This window comes from Epinephelus lanceolatus, chromosome 1 (genome assembly GCF_041903045.1).
Source record: "Epinephelus lanceolatus isolate andai-2023 chromosome 1, ASM4190304v1, whole genome shotgun sequence".
NCBI lineage: Eukaryota > Metazoa > Chordata > Actinopteri > Perciformes > Serranidae > Epinephelus > Epinephelus lanceolatus.
This window is the reverse complement of record NC_135734.1, coordinates 7,029,805-7,045,908: the sequence shown is the minus strand read 5'-3', so window position 1 is coordinate 7,045,908 and position 16,104 is coordinate 7,029,805. Positions and strand designations below refer to the sequence as shown.

Genomic DNA, 16,104 nt, shown 5'->3' with positions numbered 1-16,104 from the left:
TGATATCATATCTAATGTAGATGACTTCCAATAAAAGGCGAGCTGAAATCGCTCTGACCCTAATATGCACTCACACAGTACAAGTAAATATTCATCTAATTTAGTCCATAATCTGTTTATTCCACCTTTCAATCAGTGTTAAATGATCACATGTAATGAATAAACATACAGTAATTATCTTGCAAATGACTCTTAATTCAAGTGTATTGCCCATACAGTATACCATGCACCTTCTCTGAATGAGCCCATAGCTGGAGGGAACACATCAGCCAAAGTGGCAGCATATGTGCCATTGGGTGAACTGGGGGGGCAGTGAAGCCCAGGGGTACACGGGATATGTCCCAAAGGGAGAAGATGCTCGCAGTGACAGACCAGGCTGGCGGCTCTGAGGCCCAGTGGGACTGCATACGCTGACGATGCTCCAGCACGGAGGAGGATTAGGTCACATGATGAATATTCAGTCGGGATTCATGCTGTGGTCATTAATAGTCATATATGTATGGAAATAAGGTTTGCTGCCTCCTATTTCTGCTTTCACACACTTTTCTGTGTGAGTGTGGGGGAGTGATGGGGATTCTAACAGCTGTCGAAATGCTCACACGCGACCACTCAAACACACCCTCATACACACATGCTAGCTACTTTATCGCTAATCTCTTATGAACACACACAGATGCAAAAAAAACCCTGTCTTTTTTGTGGTTGGAAGGGGGTCTGAAAAGCTGCAGTGCATCCTGGGAAGCATGGCCATGTTTGCCACATTTCCAGGGTGCTCACTCAATGCCGTGGCTCCCACTACGTTGTTTTGACTAATCTTCTTCTGTGTGTTTCCTCCTCTTGTCAGTCTTCGTCTCCTCCCAGTGTCACTAACAATAACAGATACGCTTCTGCTGACCACTGGTGAAGCTAACCGCTAACAGATGCTTTAATCCCATACAGATCTACATCACAAAGGAGGCTAATGCTAATTTAATCCCATACACTTCACAGCAAGCTGTAGCTCTCTGCTGACTGGATTTTATGTCCACAGGGTTAACAGCATTTGTATTGGGATTGGATCAGACTGGGAATGTGCAATCTTGAACTCTAAGTAATCATCAAAGAGTCAGACAAATTATGATATTTAAAGAAGCAGCATTTATTTTGAAATTGGTTTAGTCAGTGGTGAAGTTGCAAGCAATTATCAGTAAATTATCATTACCATTGTTGCATACAATCGGATATAGTGCAAGGTCAGCCCAAACCTTTAGGAGCACTTAGCAGTCAAACCACACCTCTCACAAATTTGTCCAAATTCATTCAAACCTTTATTTAAGACTCGGGAAATCAATTGAGGGAGACCCTCATTTTCAATGATGCCAAGCATGAACAAAGGCATTAAAACAATTAATAAGAAAACAAAGAACAATTATGCATATCAATTTAAACAAAAATGAAATCATACAAAACAACAATAGTAATAAATGGGCTAAAAAAGTAGAAATACAGGGTGATAAACATGCTGAGGTGTAGATATATAGTTAAAAACATTGACACTTAATTAAAACAAGATCCGAAATAAGGCACTTAAACAGCCATCAGGGTGGCAGAGTGTCTAAGTTTAAGGTCTTTTGTAGATTATTCCATGTGTAAGGTGCACTGTAAGAGAGTGACATTCTTCCTAGTTCAGTTCTGACTCAGGGAGTGTGAAGCAACAACCTATTCTGTGAACGAGTACCATGATTATATGAGAACAGAGTTAAGAGTGATGAAATGTAGTGTGGAAGTGTCTGTATCAAAGCTTTATAAATGAACAAATACCAATGCTGTTCCCGCCTCGCAGCCAAATGTGGCCAACCAACCTTTCAGTAAAGGTGGCAGTGATGGGTGCTGTAGGGGTCACCTGTTAAGAATCTTAGGGCTGAGTGCAGACAACGTCCAGTGATTTTAGCAGCTTTTCCATAAAGAACATCCCCGTAATCCAAAACAGACAAAAATATAGATTCTACCATTCTTTTCCTGTGTACAAAAGGAAAACAGCGCTTATTTCTGTACAGAGAGCCCAGTATTGTTTTCAGTGTGGTAGTCAAAATTTCAGTATGGTGCTTAAAGTTAAGATTGTCATCCAGCCAAATACCAGGGTATTTGTACTGTTTACATTTCTCTATGGATGAGCCATATGCAGAATGAATATTGAAAGACTCATTATGAGTAGCCTTGGTGAACAGCATCCATTTGGTCTTGTTTGAGTTAAGTACTAGCTTGTGGTTATGTAATTGAAGTTGAAGCGAATCAAAAGATGGTTGGAAACATTCAATGGTTGATTGAGCAGATGTTGCGAACCAGGGAGGATGCAGATATAGTACTGTGCATGGGCCTAAAACCAGACCTACTGTATAGGGAGTATGTACAGAAAACACAGAGAGATAGGATCTAAGTTGATTATTTACCAGGGGCACCAAAATTATAGCCAGGCAGCGTAATTTGGAAATAGGGAGATAGTTATTTATATCGGTTTTATCACCTCCTTTATGTAAGGGAAGGATGTTGAAGGATGAACGATGTAGGCTGTTTTCCAGTCTGTGGGGATTATTCCAGTTGAAATGGTCGGACTGAATAAATGAGTTATACATTCTGCAATTAGTGGCGCTGAAAGTTTAAGAAAGAAAGCATCTAAACTATCTGCACCGGTTGATTTTGTATTATCAATTGTAAGAAGAGCATTAGTAACTTCCTGAAGACTAAAAGAGGACAAACTGATTTATGGTAGGATGTTAAATCCTTTTGATGAGTGTTGGTCAACAGAAATTATGTGTATTCAACTTCAGAAAGTGCTGCTTTCCTTTTATTTCACACACCTGGAGTCTTGAACACACATGCATATTTTGCCACACAATGTGATTGGGTAGTCATGGCGAGCCTCTCTGTTACATGATCTGGATTTCTGTGTATACCGGCATGAGCGACGTGTGGCTGATGTAACATTGAATCCCGTGAACCATCAGAATCTATGACCCAGCCCCTAAACCCTAACACCATAAAAAAGTTTCTCTTTTATGGCAAGCCCAAATGTAGAGCATTAAAAACACAAGATAGATAACTTAATGTTTGACTTTCTGTGTGTTTCTGTGAAAATACAATAAAGGTGTTTAACTCTTTACTGTACATAAATCAGGGCAAGTCAGTTTACATTCAGCTATGTGCCTGATTAAGATGCTTCATGTGTTTGGGTGTTGTAGTATGCAAACAAAGACAGCACTTAGCAGTTTGCTCACACCCCAGACTGCTTAGCTGAACTGACAGATTAATTTATGCTCAAATGTTTTAATCACAATTTGTGTTCAAAAGTTTGTTCCAACTAACTGAAAGAATACTGATGCTAATCCACCCCTCAGTTACTGCTTAAAAACACCTGTACAATTAGCATAGGTTCCAAATAGGTTTGTATTATCCCTGCTCCCAGTCATTGTACTGTGTGTGTGGATTATAAAAGGCCTTACAACATAAAAGCCAACTCCAAACAACACCCAGGCTCTGGTCTAAAGGCTCGTGTTTTGGCAACGTTACTGCTGCTCATTGCTTTGGCCAAGCCCTACAGGGAGGTTTAACATTAGGCTGAATAATGTTATCAACAACATGATCTTAAATATACCTCAGTTTTCTGTTAAACTAATCTCATTACAGCAGAAAAACTGCACACATTTTATCAGCTGCTCTATTAAAGCTTTTAATGTCAATCTCAGCCATCTCTGTTCCCTTGGCAAACATAAAGCAAGATCAATGACCCTGTTGTTGTTTCTGCATCTCTTAATGTCTTCCTGTGAGACAAGCCAGAGGGTGTTAAACCCGTTTACAGGCCGCTTTGGCCTCACAACAGACTGCAGGCAGAGCCAAAGCCTGGCAGAGATGGAACACAGCCACAAGGAAATGATCAGAGTAATAGTGTTAGATTTATGTGGCAGCGCATACAAAAGACGATGCTCAGCTCCTTGTAGGAAGTGAGTCATAGTACAAAGATAAACTATGGTGTGTGTTTGTGTGTGTGTATTAACCCCACCTCGCTCTTTTGTCTGCAGGCCGTAAAGTAGCCGAGTCCACGCCGACCTTCCTCTCACCCTCAGGAACTGAGAGCTCCAAAATGGTGCTACGAGACGAACAACTGCTACTGGAGTGTATCGCTGCTGGACTGTGAGCACACGCGCACACACACACACACACCCACACACACACACACACAATAAGATGAAATTAATTGTAGTGAGTACTGCAGAGGCACTGCAAAACTACATGTCATTTCAAAGGTCATTAATAGGTGTTTTGCTGCTGCTGTTTAAAGACATAGTAAACTAGCAGCTAAAGCTTCTTTAGCTTCCTTAATGTGACGCCTCAGTCAAAATGCAATATGAGGGTGAAAAGCTGTTTAGGGATTTAATATGTTTGCTCTCTTTGTCCTTCCTCTACAGTCCGACGCCCACCATCAAGTGGTTCAAGAAGGGCGGGGACCTGCCAGGGCACAAAGTGAAGTTTGAGAACTACAACAAAACCCTGAAGATTATCAACGTGTCAGAGGAGGATGCTGGGGAGTATTTATGCATGGCCACCAATCATTTAGGTGGCATACGCCACTCCATCTTTGTTGTGGTCAAAGGTGAGGAGGTTGCAGTGGTTGTTTGGTTTTATATAAACTGGTGTCTGTGTTTGAGTCCATCATGCTAACCTGACTGCTTGTGTTCCACAGCGGCTCCTTATTGGCTGGACAAACCTACGAACCTGGTGCTCGCTCCGGACGAGAACGGGCGCCTGGTGTGTCGGGCTAACGGCAACCCCAAACCCAACATCCAGTGGCTGATCAATGGACAGCCTATAGAGAGTACATATGCTTTCTTTCTGTCTTTCTTCCATTCCTATTTCCTTCCTTTCTTCCATCATTTCTTTCTTTTGTTCATTATTTTTCTTCCTTCCTTCCTTCCTTCCTTCCATTTTCTGTGTTTAGGTTGTATTTTTTGATTATATAATATTGTGATTGTGATTATTTTTAATTAATCAATTTAATACATTTTTAAACATTACCACTTTTGATTACAAACTAAAAGAAGACTGAAGGCTACAAATCAGACAACATTTTTTGTAAATGGTTTTATGCAAGGAGCTGCCCTGTGTGAATACAGGGTCTACATGGTAAATGCACCTTTCTAGTCTTCCGATCACTTAAAGTGCTTTTACACTACATGTCATGTTCACCCATTCACACACTGGTTGCTGAAGCTACTATACAGGGTGCCACCTGCTCTTCAGTTAAAAATTCACACACACTTACACATGGATGGTGGATTGTTGGAGCCGGGGATTGAACCACCGATATTCCAATTTTAGTCTTTTTCAAGGATATTTTATTCAGGGTTGTAATATTCATCACTTCCATATTGAGTTTTTTTTAGTAATATTATGATATTTGGGAACAGGCACCTCTACAGGTCAGTAGTTGTCTGGAAATTTCTCTCACTCCAACAGCTTCATCAGAGTCTCTGTCAACTATCATCCTCTGTAAGAACACCTGACAGAACAACATCACCTACTATAGGTGATAATGTTGTCTCATGTAATACATGATCACATCTCTCAAAACACATAGCTGCTCATAAACAGGTGGCATCCATCAGACTGAAACCAGCAAATTACAACAGGCTTGTAAACTCAAAAGAGTTTAAACAATCACATTTGGAACATTCATTCTAACAAGTCCCACAGAAAAAAGAAGGAGAAATTTTTACAAAAGAAAATGAAAATGTTCTTGCATGAGACCCAGTGTCTTTCATATAGGTTGTATGCAGCTCAGATAGAGAGGTCAACCTGGCCTGATTGGCCTGATTTCAGTCAGTGAAAATGACAGTCAGGACCAGGTAGTGTTATGATGTACTCAAGTACTCAAGTTTGTGTTATGGCTTATTATACACTGATTTTAACCACTCAGATCATTCTAGAAGTAGACAATGTCTCGACTTTACATCTGTATCAAATTCATTCTGTCAGGCTTTCTTACCATCTTATTTTTGTCACTGCCCTCTCCTCCACTGATCCCAGTCGCACCCCCCAGCCTGAGCCGGCAGGAGCTTGGTGACACCCTCATCTTCCGCTCGGTGCAGATGGGAAGCAGCGCCGTCTACCAGTGCAATGCTTCTAACCAGCACGGCTACCTGCTGGCCAATGCCTTTGTCAGCGTCCTTGGTGAGACACGGGGGAGGGAGGTTGATTTGAAAATGTATACAGAGCAGTAACGAACACTGACTTCTGTCAGTATAATAATACTCACCTGCAAAATGTTTGTATATCAGTTACACACTGCAAGATGCCTTGAATTCATGAATTAAACGTTTTTCTAGTTTCCTTCAATGGTAAATCCAAAAAAGGCAAACAGTGATTTATCCAGTCGTAAGCTCAGGATTTTCTACACACATGCATTTTCACTAAAGCTTTGTGATTTGAAACACGTGTACCTATGAGTAACACACACTGAGCGTGTCCAGACATGCTACTTGGCTGTGCATGAGACTGTTTGCACTGATGTGATTTAAATCGTAAGGTTTTAGCAAAAATGCATGTGTTTGAGAAGTATTGAGCATACATGGATATATGAGACTTGGATGATACTGCAGGAATTCCATTTAGCTGCTTCAAATTGATTGAATTGATTGATTGATTCAGGTTCAGGTACCTGGTATCATGCATGCTAGCTAACTGTCACACGGGTCCATGTCATTGGTTCAACAGCCCATTGGTTCGACATCCCATTAGTCCGACTGTCTGCGGTGCTGAACGGCTTGCGGCGGGCGTATGGTGCACCGCGACTGGCTTGAGGCGGAGCAGGCTCACGCCTTATGTGTTTGTCACTTTCTTTTTCATTTTAACCCACACCATGATCTTTTCCTGACCCTAACCAAGTGGTTTTTGTGCCTAAACCTAACCAGACCTTAACCACAGGGCATCATGATGATTTCGGAACGGACTTCGGAACAATGAGTTTAATATGGTCGGAACAATGGGATGTCGAACCAATGGGCTGTCGAACCAATGGGCAGTTCCCCTGTCACACTGGGACACTTGAATAAAACAGAGCCATCATTAATGTTATTAATTACACCTGTGCTTCTCCAAGTCAAAATTTCTGCTCCTAAAACATCAAACCAGATCACTGATTAAACTGTTCAAACCTTTAGTTCTACAAATGTTAAACACTGAAATGCAAGAGCTCTTAAAGTGGTAAAGATCTCATTCACTGTCCCTGTCTTTGTAGACATGCCTCCGAGGATGCTGGGCCCTAAAAACCAGCTGATTAAAGTCATTGAGAACAACCGCACCTTCCTGGAGTGTCCCTTTTTTGGTTCCCCTCTGCCAGATTTGCGCTGGTGAGCATTTGATGTTTATTTGTTCACTCAAATGTAAACATCATCAACTGTGAACCCACATCCACATGTCCTTGAGCATGACACTTAATTCATACATCTATACTGTATTATTTACTCATTCTTATTTTCTTTATCCATGTGTGTAGGTTTAAGAATGGACAGGGCAGTGGGCTGGATGGTGGTCAGTACCGTGTTTACATCAATGGCACCCTAGAGATCAAACGGGCCCGAGCAGAGGATGAGGGCACCTATACCTGTGTGGCCAACAGCATCCTGGGCAAGGCCGAAAGCCAAGTTCGCCTGGAAGTCAAAGGTCAGACATTATATCACTTATATGAGGCATTGTGTTAAGACTCAGCATCCAAACTATAGACTGTATATAAAGATGGGCGATGCATCTCCACTTCCTCCTGCTGTACACCAATGACTCCAAAATATCGCAGATACAGGCGCTGCTGTTTTGTACTGGTCACGTCATTTGAAGCCAGAGAAGATCACAGTAGTGATTGGGGGGGGGGGGGGCTGCTGTGTTGTTCATCTTTATTCACAGTCTGTGATCCTGAGTCACAGTGAACCTGAAACGAAATTCTAATTCTAATTGCAACTACAAAGAGATGTTGATTACCGCATTCATGTGCAATCCATGATTGCAACAACCAGCACTTGCAAAGATTTATAACCTCCCACTGCATGTCAGAATTGTGTGTGAAGGATGAAAAATGTGAAATATGAAATGATTTCCTTTCCCTGTGCCAAATAGCCTGTGCTGTTGGATTATATTCACATCTCTTGTGCCTTTAATTCTGTTTACTTACAGTTACATTTGTATTCAAACTGCACACACAGCAAAAACATTTCCATTCTAGCATTCATGGTAGAACTCAGTGAAAAGAATTAAAACAGAACTAATCTGCCAAGACAGTGAGATAAGTTTTCAATTTTAACACACTCTTTTTAAAGTCAGCCAGATGAAAGTCTAAGAGTGTGCTCTATCCAACTCTGTTACGTCAGTCATTAGACACACCTTTCACTTCCTGGATGTATCTATATGTGCAAGTTTATGTAGTATGTACGTGTGTGTGTATGTGTTCCTCTTCAACGTCACTCCAATTCAGAGCCGACTCGTATAGTTCGAGCCCCGGAACATCAGTCAGTCATCAGGGGCTCCACGGCTCGCTTCAACTGTAAGGTGAAGTCTGATCCCACTCTGCCCAATACTGTGGCCTGGACCAAAGATGACAAGCCTCTCTACATGGGATGGAGGTAACAGCGCCTGCACTAACTTGAAAATATTCTCTTATGTGTCTATCCTGCATGTGTAAGATCAGAACACCAACGACCATGTACTGTAAGTGTTAAAGAATAAAATACGTCTAATCCATGCAAAGGTATCATTTAACAAGGGTAAATGTTTGAAAAAAGTAAGGGATGATATGTGACATGGTTTATCATTATCACTTTTTAATGGCTGATGTGGAGGCATGAACTGTCCAGTGTGCAGTGTGAAGTCTTTCCCTGGTAACACCTTTGGGTTTACCTAATACCTGGAACCATCATTGAGGCCCCATAGGGTTCTTTTGCTATGGAAGAATTATTCACTACTCAAGTAAATATGACTTAGCAACTGGAGGTATTTGTACTCCACTTAGCTCATAGAACTCTTTGGCCCAGCTATTGAGGACAGCTATTAGCCAGAAAGCTAATGTGATGCTAGCAAGATTCAAAGTCTATTACATTGTGTATGGTTGACAAACATTAAAAATAATCTGACAGTATGTCTAACAACAAGACTAGCCAGCTATCCAGCCAAGTCATTGTCCCCAAATCAGTATCAAGACCTTCCCAAACAAACAATATGCCATGTGTAGTGTTACTATCGGCCACGGCCTGATGTAGCGAGTTGAACAGTGAGTGGGATGTGAGGTGATTGCTTAAGTTCAGAGGGGCAGTGTAGTACCTGCAGAGTGTATTACAGTCTCCATCCTGTGGTGTTCTGATGATAAAGCACTGAAGTACTAACATTACACTCAGTGTTGGCAATGAATTGTAAATAAAGGCTTTGATTGTGTCCCTTAGTCAAATTAGATACAGGCTGATATTATTATGTAGCCAGCACATTAATGTGAAATGGTGAACAGACAATATAGCCTGAACGTCTTAGTAGGTGTTCATTATCAGTTTTTAATGGACACCCTGCAGCCAGTCAGGATCAGGTATTCACTCAGACTGTAGTATAAAGGAATTTAATTTATCAGTCAATGGATGACTGGTCTCTGGTTTGTTTGTGATTAAGGGAATTTATGAGATAAGATCTTTTGCAGCCTGGCTCATGTCACAGTTTTCCCACCCAGGGTCTTTCTTAAGATATGACTAACCTGCTGAAATCTGACTTTCTTTATGGGTTTTTTTTTTTCAATTCTAACATACTGCAGTCATTAAAACACATGCAGGACTGATTAATGTAATTTTGAATCATTGCTTGCTTTTGTATAGTTGCATATTAGGCTTTACTGTATGGCAGGGTAACATGGGTAATGTAAGTCTTTTGGGACATTTGTATATTTATAGTCAACTTTAAAGAAGATTTATGACACAAAATAGAAACATATCTTCTTGTCGTATACATGTCCAGAGGTGTATACTTGAGTCACATGACTCGAGTCGAGTCAGACTCAGATAACAAATGTGATGACTTTAGATTCGACTTGACAAAAATCAAAAAAGACTTGCAACTCAAGTTGGACTTTAACACTGTTAACTCGTGATCTCACTTGGACTTGAGCCTTTTGACTTGAAAAAAACTTAAAACCTTCCCTCAAGCCCAAAGATTAAAAGGTATGTAATTTAAAAAGTGTGCCAGGAATCAGATCATTTACCGAATCTACTAAATAACAATATTCATTTCCCAGCAAGTCAACACTTAATTTCCCAGATGATCTACTTTGTTTGAACCAACCCAACAGCATCAAATCTAAATGCAGGATAAAAGAAGAACTAATGTTACATTACTGAGTACCATTTGGAAAAAATGGCATAAAGGATCATTTCCTTTCCATAAAAAAACTATGTAGTGGTTGATCAAAACAATTGCAGTATGCAAAACATATGGGTTATTCCTCCGTAAAGTAGGTGAATAACTCTTTCATTTAAACATAAAACATACAAAAACGTGTTCCTTTTATATAAGAATAGTCTTACTGAAAATGTCAAATTTGATAAAGTACAGATGTTTTTTTCAAGATGAGATGAGTTAAATACAAGAAGACAGGACAGAAATGTACAAATTTCTGTTATGCTGCTGGTTAATACAACTATATCTTATGAAAGTGCACTGTCAGTACTACTATTTCTCTTTAGATTAGTTTTTGGCCTTTTTGTGTCATTAGATAGGACTGATAGATATGAAAGGGGGAGAGAGAGAGGGCACAACATGCAGTAAAGGCCACATCTCAGACCCGAACCTGGACCACTGTTAAGGACCCAGCCCACTTAGTGCGCACGCTCCACCAGGTGAACCACTGGGATGCTCTACTAGGGGTGGGAATCTCTAGGCACCTCACGATTCGATTCAATTCCGATTCCGAGGGCAACGATTTCAATTATAAAACGATTCTCAATTCTAAAAAGAGCCAATAAGAAAATTTACACTAGATACTGAAAAACATTATTGTAATAAAGCTGGGAATACATATCCAGTGCATACAAACTGTATTACTCACTGTGGTTGAGATGACTACACTCCACCAGTCTCCTCAGGTCCATTCTCTCATCCACAAATCTCAACGGGGCTCTCCTGTCCCTCGACGACCTCCTCGACATTTCTCCTCCAGTATTTACAAAACTATTACTGACTATAACTATCTATGGACTATAAAAACACAAACCATTGCAAAAAAGATGAACGATGGCAAAGCGATGGTGAAAACATGGCAAAAAACACTCAAAAGCTCTCAAAAAACCAAAAAATGCTATTGTTTACAACACTAAATATTATTTACAAAGAAAACGCCACCCAAACTCCACTAAAACTCACCAAAACTCCGCTAAAACACCGCTAAATCACTCCAACTTGCACTCTCCTCGTCAGCTGTCACTCTCCTCCTGCTGTGCTCAATTCCCTCCCCTCCTCCACAGGTAATGACGTCACATAATGTACCGTATATATCACTGGAAAGCTCCGCTTCTCAGCTTTCAGAATCTGTTGGAATTATGTCTATAGCGTGAATGCTCGAGGACTTAAGGTAATTTGAAAAATAAATATAAAAATAAAATTAAAATCGATTATGAGTTTTCCACATCGATACTCGCATCATTCAAGACAGAATCTCGATGCATCTAAAAATCGATTTTTTTCCCCCCACCCCTGTGCCCTACCAATACTTTTTTATGATTAAATTAGTTTTAAGAAATAAATACAAATTTTGAAAAGCATTTTGTTCTTAAAATGGCGTTACATCTGGTGAAGAGCACATAAAGACTCAAAACTCAAAGGTAATGACTTGGGACCATACACAACAGTGCTGGAACTTGCCTGTGTTGACTTGGGATTTGACTTGGAACTTGCAAAGCCTTACTTGTGACTTGCAAAACAATGACTTGGTCCAACCTCTGATACATGGACACAGGTATATATATATGGTAGAGTAAATGTGAAATGAATAAGTAGTGATTGGGGCAGATAAGAAACTGATGTTTAAAGCAAAAGTGTAATCAGTCCATTGTAAAAGATATGGCACACAAAAGGAACGTAACTTGTCTTCAAGAGGAAAGCTAAAACATGTCGAGAAATGAGTCAGTTTTACACTCAAGAGTTATTTGATTTTAGAATTGAATGATTGATTCATTTTAATAGATGTCAGCTTCAAAAGTGTAAACATGGAATTTTGCTGATCCTTTGTCTGTTTGTCTCCCAGGCTGAGGAAAGACGAGGAGTCGCTAACCATCCCCAATGTGAATGAGGGCGATGAGGGCTCATACACCTGCACTGTTAAATCTGAGATAGACGAGGACTCAGCCTCAGCCCGCCTCACTGTGTTAGGTACACTCATACACAGCAGTGCTGGAAATAATGACATATTAAGAACTGAATGTGTAAAAATAAAAGTTACTGTATTCCCATTGGAATGTACCAGCACTTAAGAATTTACATGTCTTTCCCTCTTTGACGCACACACACACACAAACACACACACACACAGACACAGATTTTATTTTTGTTGTTGGTGTTTTATATTTTCTCTTTTAGCTCCTCTTTAGATATTTACTGTAAATGTCTTCAGTTTTTCTTGACCCTGTACTATTTTTCAGCTCTTCAAATGGAAATCATGCACGTTGTATTGTTGCTGCAGTTTACTAAAATACTGACCTAACTTAGCTTTAACTTTACTTACTCCCACTGATTCAACAGTTTGCATGCAGCGTATTGAGACACTGTATAGTGCTGTGTAGGTAGCACAGTAGTGAAGCTGTAATGTAGACACAGTTTGAACATCCTGTGTGAACATTGTTTTGACATGAGACTTTTCATTAATGACATTGAGTCACAGGAATAAGCCACTGTTGTTTGTTAAGAATAAAATTTGGCCCTCATTTAAATATACAAAATGTAATTTTCAGCCGCCAGGGGTTTTCAGTGAAAACAATTACAAAAAATGGAGCAATGTTGTCATTGTACTTAGTTTCTCTAGGTAAAATTCCTTTCATGTTCATCATTCAGGAAGTCTTTACTGGGAGCTGAATTATCCACAGACATCTCTTCCTCTCCAAAACAAATAGACCTGGTGACTTAAGCTGGTAAAAACACTGCATACAGCAGTTTCGCATTAAAAATCAGTGTATCCCCGCCCTGTTTGGCTCAAAAGGGGCTGGAGCCAAGCTACTGTTCACATTTGCTCAGGGTGTGCCTCTGATAACTTAAGATTTGAACATCTGATGACTAAAACCCTTTGTCTGATTAAACATGCAATTTAAAACGACCAAGATCTTAAGAGTGTGTTGTAAAAATGTAGCTTAAAACTGGATAAAAAGATAACTTATAACAGCTTCTTGCAGAACACCACAACCCTGATGCATGTGATCAGGGGTTATGACAGCACTGAAAGGCGAAAGCAACCTGTGTCCTTTATTAAAATTGCATATTTCTCAGTGTTATAACATAGGTGGAGAATTTTTAGATAATGTAACAACTCAACAAAATAAGCACCATTGGTTCCGTCATTTTTAAACATTTTAATGTGGAAAAGTTCGGGAGATGTTACCGTGTTTTGAAGGCATGTTTATCATTCTCAAAAATTCATCCTGTCTTAAAAAGTAGTGTTTCTGCTAAGCAGTCCATTTCATTTGGGGTCAAGAAACAGGCATAGCCTCAGAAATGTCTCAACATTCTGGCTTACATCTGTGTCTCAAATCTAAATGTCAGTGCAGAGGTCTCAAATGTGATGATGATGATTACACGATTGTCTCAAACTGGATCTTAGTGAAGCTGACTTTTATTAATCCAATGACATGTTAACCACTGTGCTCCCTTGCTGTTGACTGGCTGGTAGACTAACCTGCAAACTCTAACCTTTATACCCACTTCCTGGTCCTTGACCTCGCCCCACAGAGGAAGCCTCCCTCAACCCCTCAGTCTCTAGTGCCTTGCCTCCAGGTAACACACGGCTCGGGTCAAAATCTTTGTTTTCTTTTCTTTCCTGTTCCTGATTTGTATCGAGTTTACTTTGTGTTCTTAATGTTTTGCTTTCTGTCCTCTGTCTCTGTCTAAACTTGTGCCTCTGCAGTGTTTTAATATTGATATGAAACACTGTTCTATTCATCTTGTATGTGCTAAATATTATTTTTTTTCTCCATGATGTGTGTTTGAGAATAGTTAATAATAGATACAGATAGGATTTTGTATGCATGCACCACAATTCGTCCCGTCAAGTCATTTATTCTCATTGTTAGTTTCATAATGTCCAGTTTGGAACCATATTTCCACTCATTCTGAATTATTTGTTGATGTTAAGTAGTTTGTCTGATTTTTCCACATTTTACTGGGCAAAACATTTATGATTTTCTGAAACAAGTAACTCAACAGTGCACTAAGAGGAGATTTAAAGGTGCTTTTCAGTGTAACAAAATCTAGTGGTGTAGCTTAATTTAAAGGCATAGTTGACTCCAAAATCAAAATCTTTCCTCCTACCTGTAGTGTTATTTTTCATCTAGATTGTTTTGGTGTGAGTTGCAGAGTGTCACTTCTGCAACTTTGCAGTTGGCGGGTTTAGTTTGGTAGAAAAAAAATAGCTCCTGCATGAAGCTGCACACAACAAAGTCTGTGAATTATCTCGAGTAACAGGGTCATAATTTCTGGACAGAGACATTGCTGATTTTTTCGAATGTATTTTTTTTTTTTTGGCACTTTGAGCACCACAAGCTGAGTGCCATCTAGATCCATACTGGAAAGAAGGCAGACATATCTCCAACACTCAGCAACTCACAGCAAAATAATCCAGACTGATAAATGGCCACTACAGGAAAGAGGAAAAATATGAAGTTTTGATTTGGGGATGAACTGTCCTTTTAAGATTAAAGGACTGATTATGGGAATAGATGCGTTGCACAGTATGAGTGACCAAAGTTTTCTCATAGAATGATTCGTATGATTTCCTACGAATTTGCGCCCTACGAATGACATTACGTCCTTAACGTACAGTTACACAATGAACATAAAGTTTTGGAGGTCAGGTTTAGGCAATAAAAGTTACTGTGGTTAGGTTTAGGAAAAGAAACGTGGTGAGGACATACCTTAAAATGACTTCAAAGATTTTTGTCAACCATCCATCACCTCAACCTGCCTTCTTACAAGTGCTTGGGATTGTTTCCTTGTTTACTGCCGTCAGCACATTGGTCACATGATGGCAACCTTTCAAAATACGTAGGAAATGTACGAATTCGGGTGCACTGCTTTTCGTAGGAAAACATACCAAATTTGTGAGAACTGCCCTGAGTGACAGGTGTTTCGCAGCATGCCTGTGGCTGTGTGTATGTGTGTGTGTATTTGTATGTGTTGTTCCCTGTCTAAAGTAAGGTTATTCCCTGTTTCTGTGCAGACCGTCCAGACCCTCCCATGGATCTGGATCTGTCAGACCCTGCAGCCCGCAGTGTTCGCCTCACTTGGATCCCTGGAAATGACCACAGGAGCCCAGTCAAAGGTCAGTATACACCTACACACACACACACACACTCCTCCTTTGCCTGCATCCTCACTTTTCCTGGACATCCTGGAAGGGATTGTATAACACTTGCATTATCACATTTCTCTAAATTTGCCTTCACAAGCACAGTCTGAACCTGATTTGTGTATTTGAAAGCTTTGCACCATCTATCTTAGTGTCCTGACAGAGTGTAGCAGTGAAGTGCATCGTCTAGGGAGACTGTGTGAGTAAAGAAGAGCTAAAGAGGTGATGTGTTAGAGTTTGTCTCAGGTCGCCAAGCTCAGGAGAGAAATGGTAATGAAAGGATGTTGAAATAGAAACACTCATTACTGAAGAAATGAGGTACATTTTGATAGGCCACAATTATAATCCATCTGTCTGAGGGCCTATTACTTATAAAATGATAATTATAATCTGTATTAATAGGAAGATTTGTAAAATTAATGTAACAGGCTCATTAAACTTGGGCGGATATGAAGTAATGAAATGACAAAATAATACATGAAGCCACAACTGCAGGAGATCCT

At 40.0% G+C, this 16,104-nt stretch overlaps 1 protein-coding gene across 21 annotated transcripts in view; it reads left to right on the top strand.

Annotated features, from left to right (window-relative positions):
* nfasca (neurofascin homolog (chicken) a) overlaps positions 1-16,104 on the top strand; it is a 209,465-nt gene that overhangs the window by 138,229 nt on the left and 55,132 nt on the right. For 16 of the 21 annotated variants that reach the window (XM_078171016.1, XM_078171090.1, XM_078170957.1 and 13 more), the window contains 10 exons: positions 4,056-4,167; positions 4,443-4,627; positions 4,718-4,849; positions 6,061-6,204; positions 7,271-7,382; positions 7,529-7,695; positions 8,498-8,645; positions 12,296-12,420; positions 13,987-14,031; positions 15,473-15,574. In XM_078171016.1, coding sequence (XP_078027142.1) covers positions 4,056-4,167; positions 4,443-4,627; positions 4,718-4,849; positions 6,061-6,204; positions 7,271-7,382; positions 7,529-7,695; positions 8,498-8,645; positions 12,296-12,420; positions 13,987-14,031; positions 15,473-15,574 — 1,272 coding nt within the window. The remainder of the gene's footprint in view (positions 1-4,055; positions 4,168-4,442; positions 4,628-4,717; positions 4,850-6,060; positions 6,205-7,270; positions 7,383-7,528; positions 7,696-8,497; positions 8,646-12,295; positions 12,421-13,986; positions 14,032-15,472; positions 15,575-16,104) is intronic. The other 5 variants (XM_078171146.1, XM_078171219.1, XM_078171549.1 and 2 more) reach the window with 1 other exon arrangement.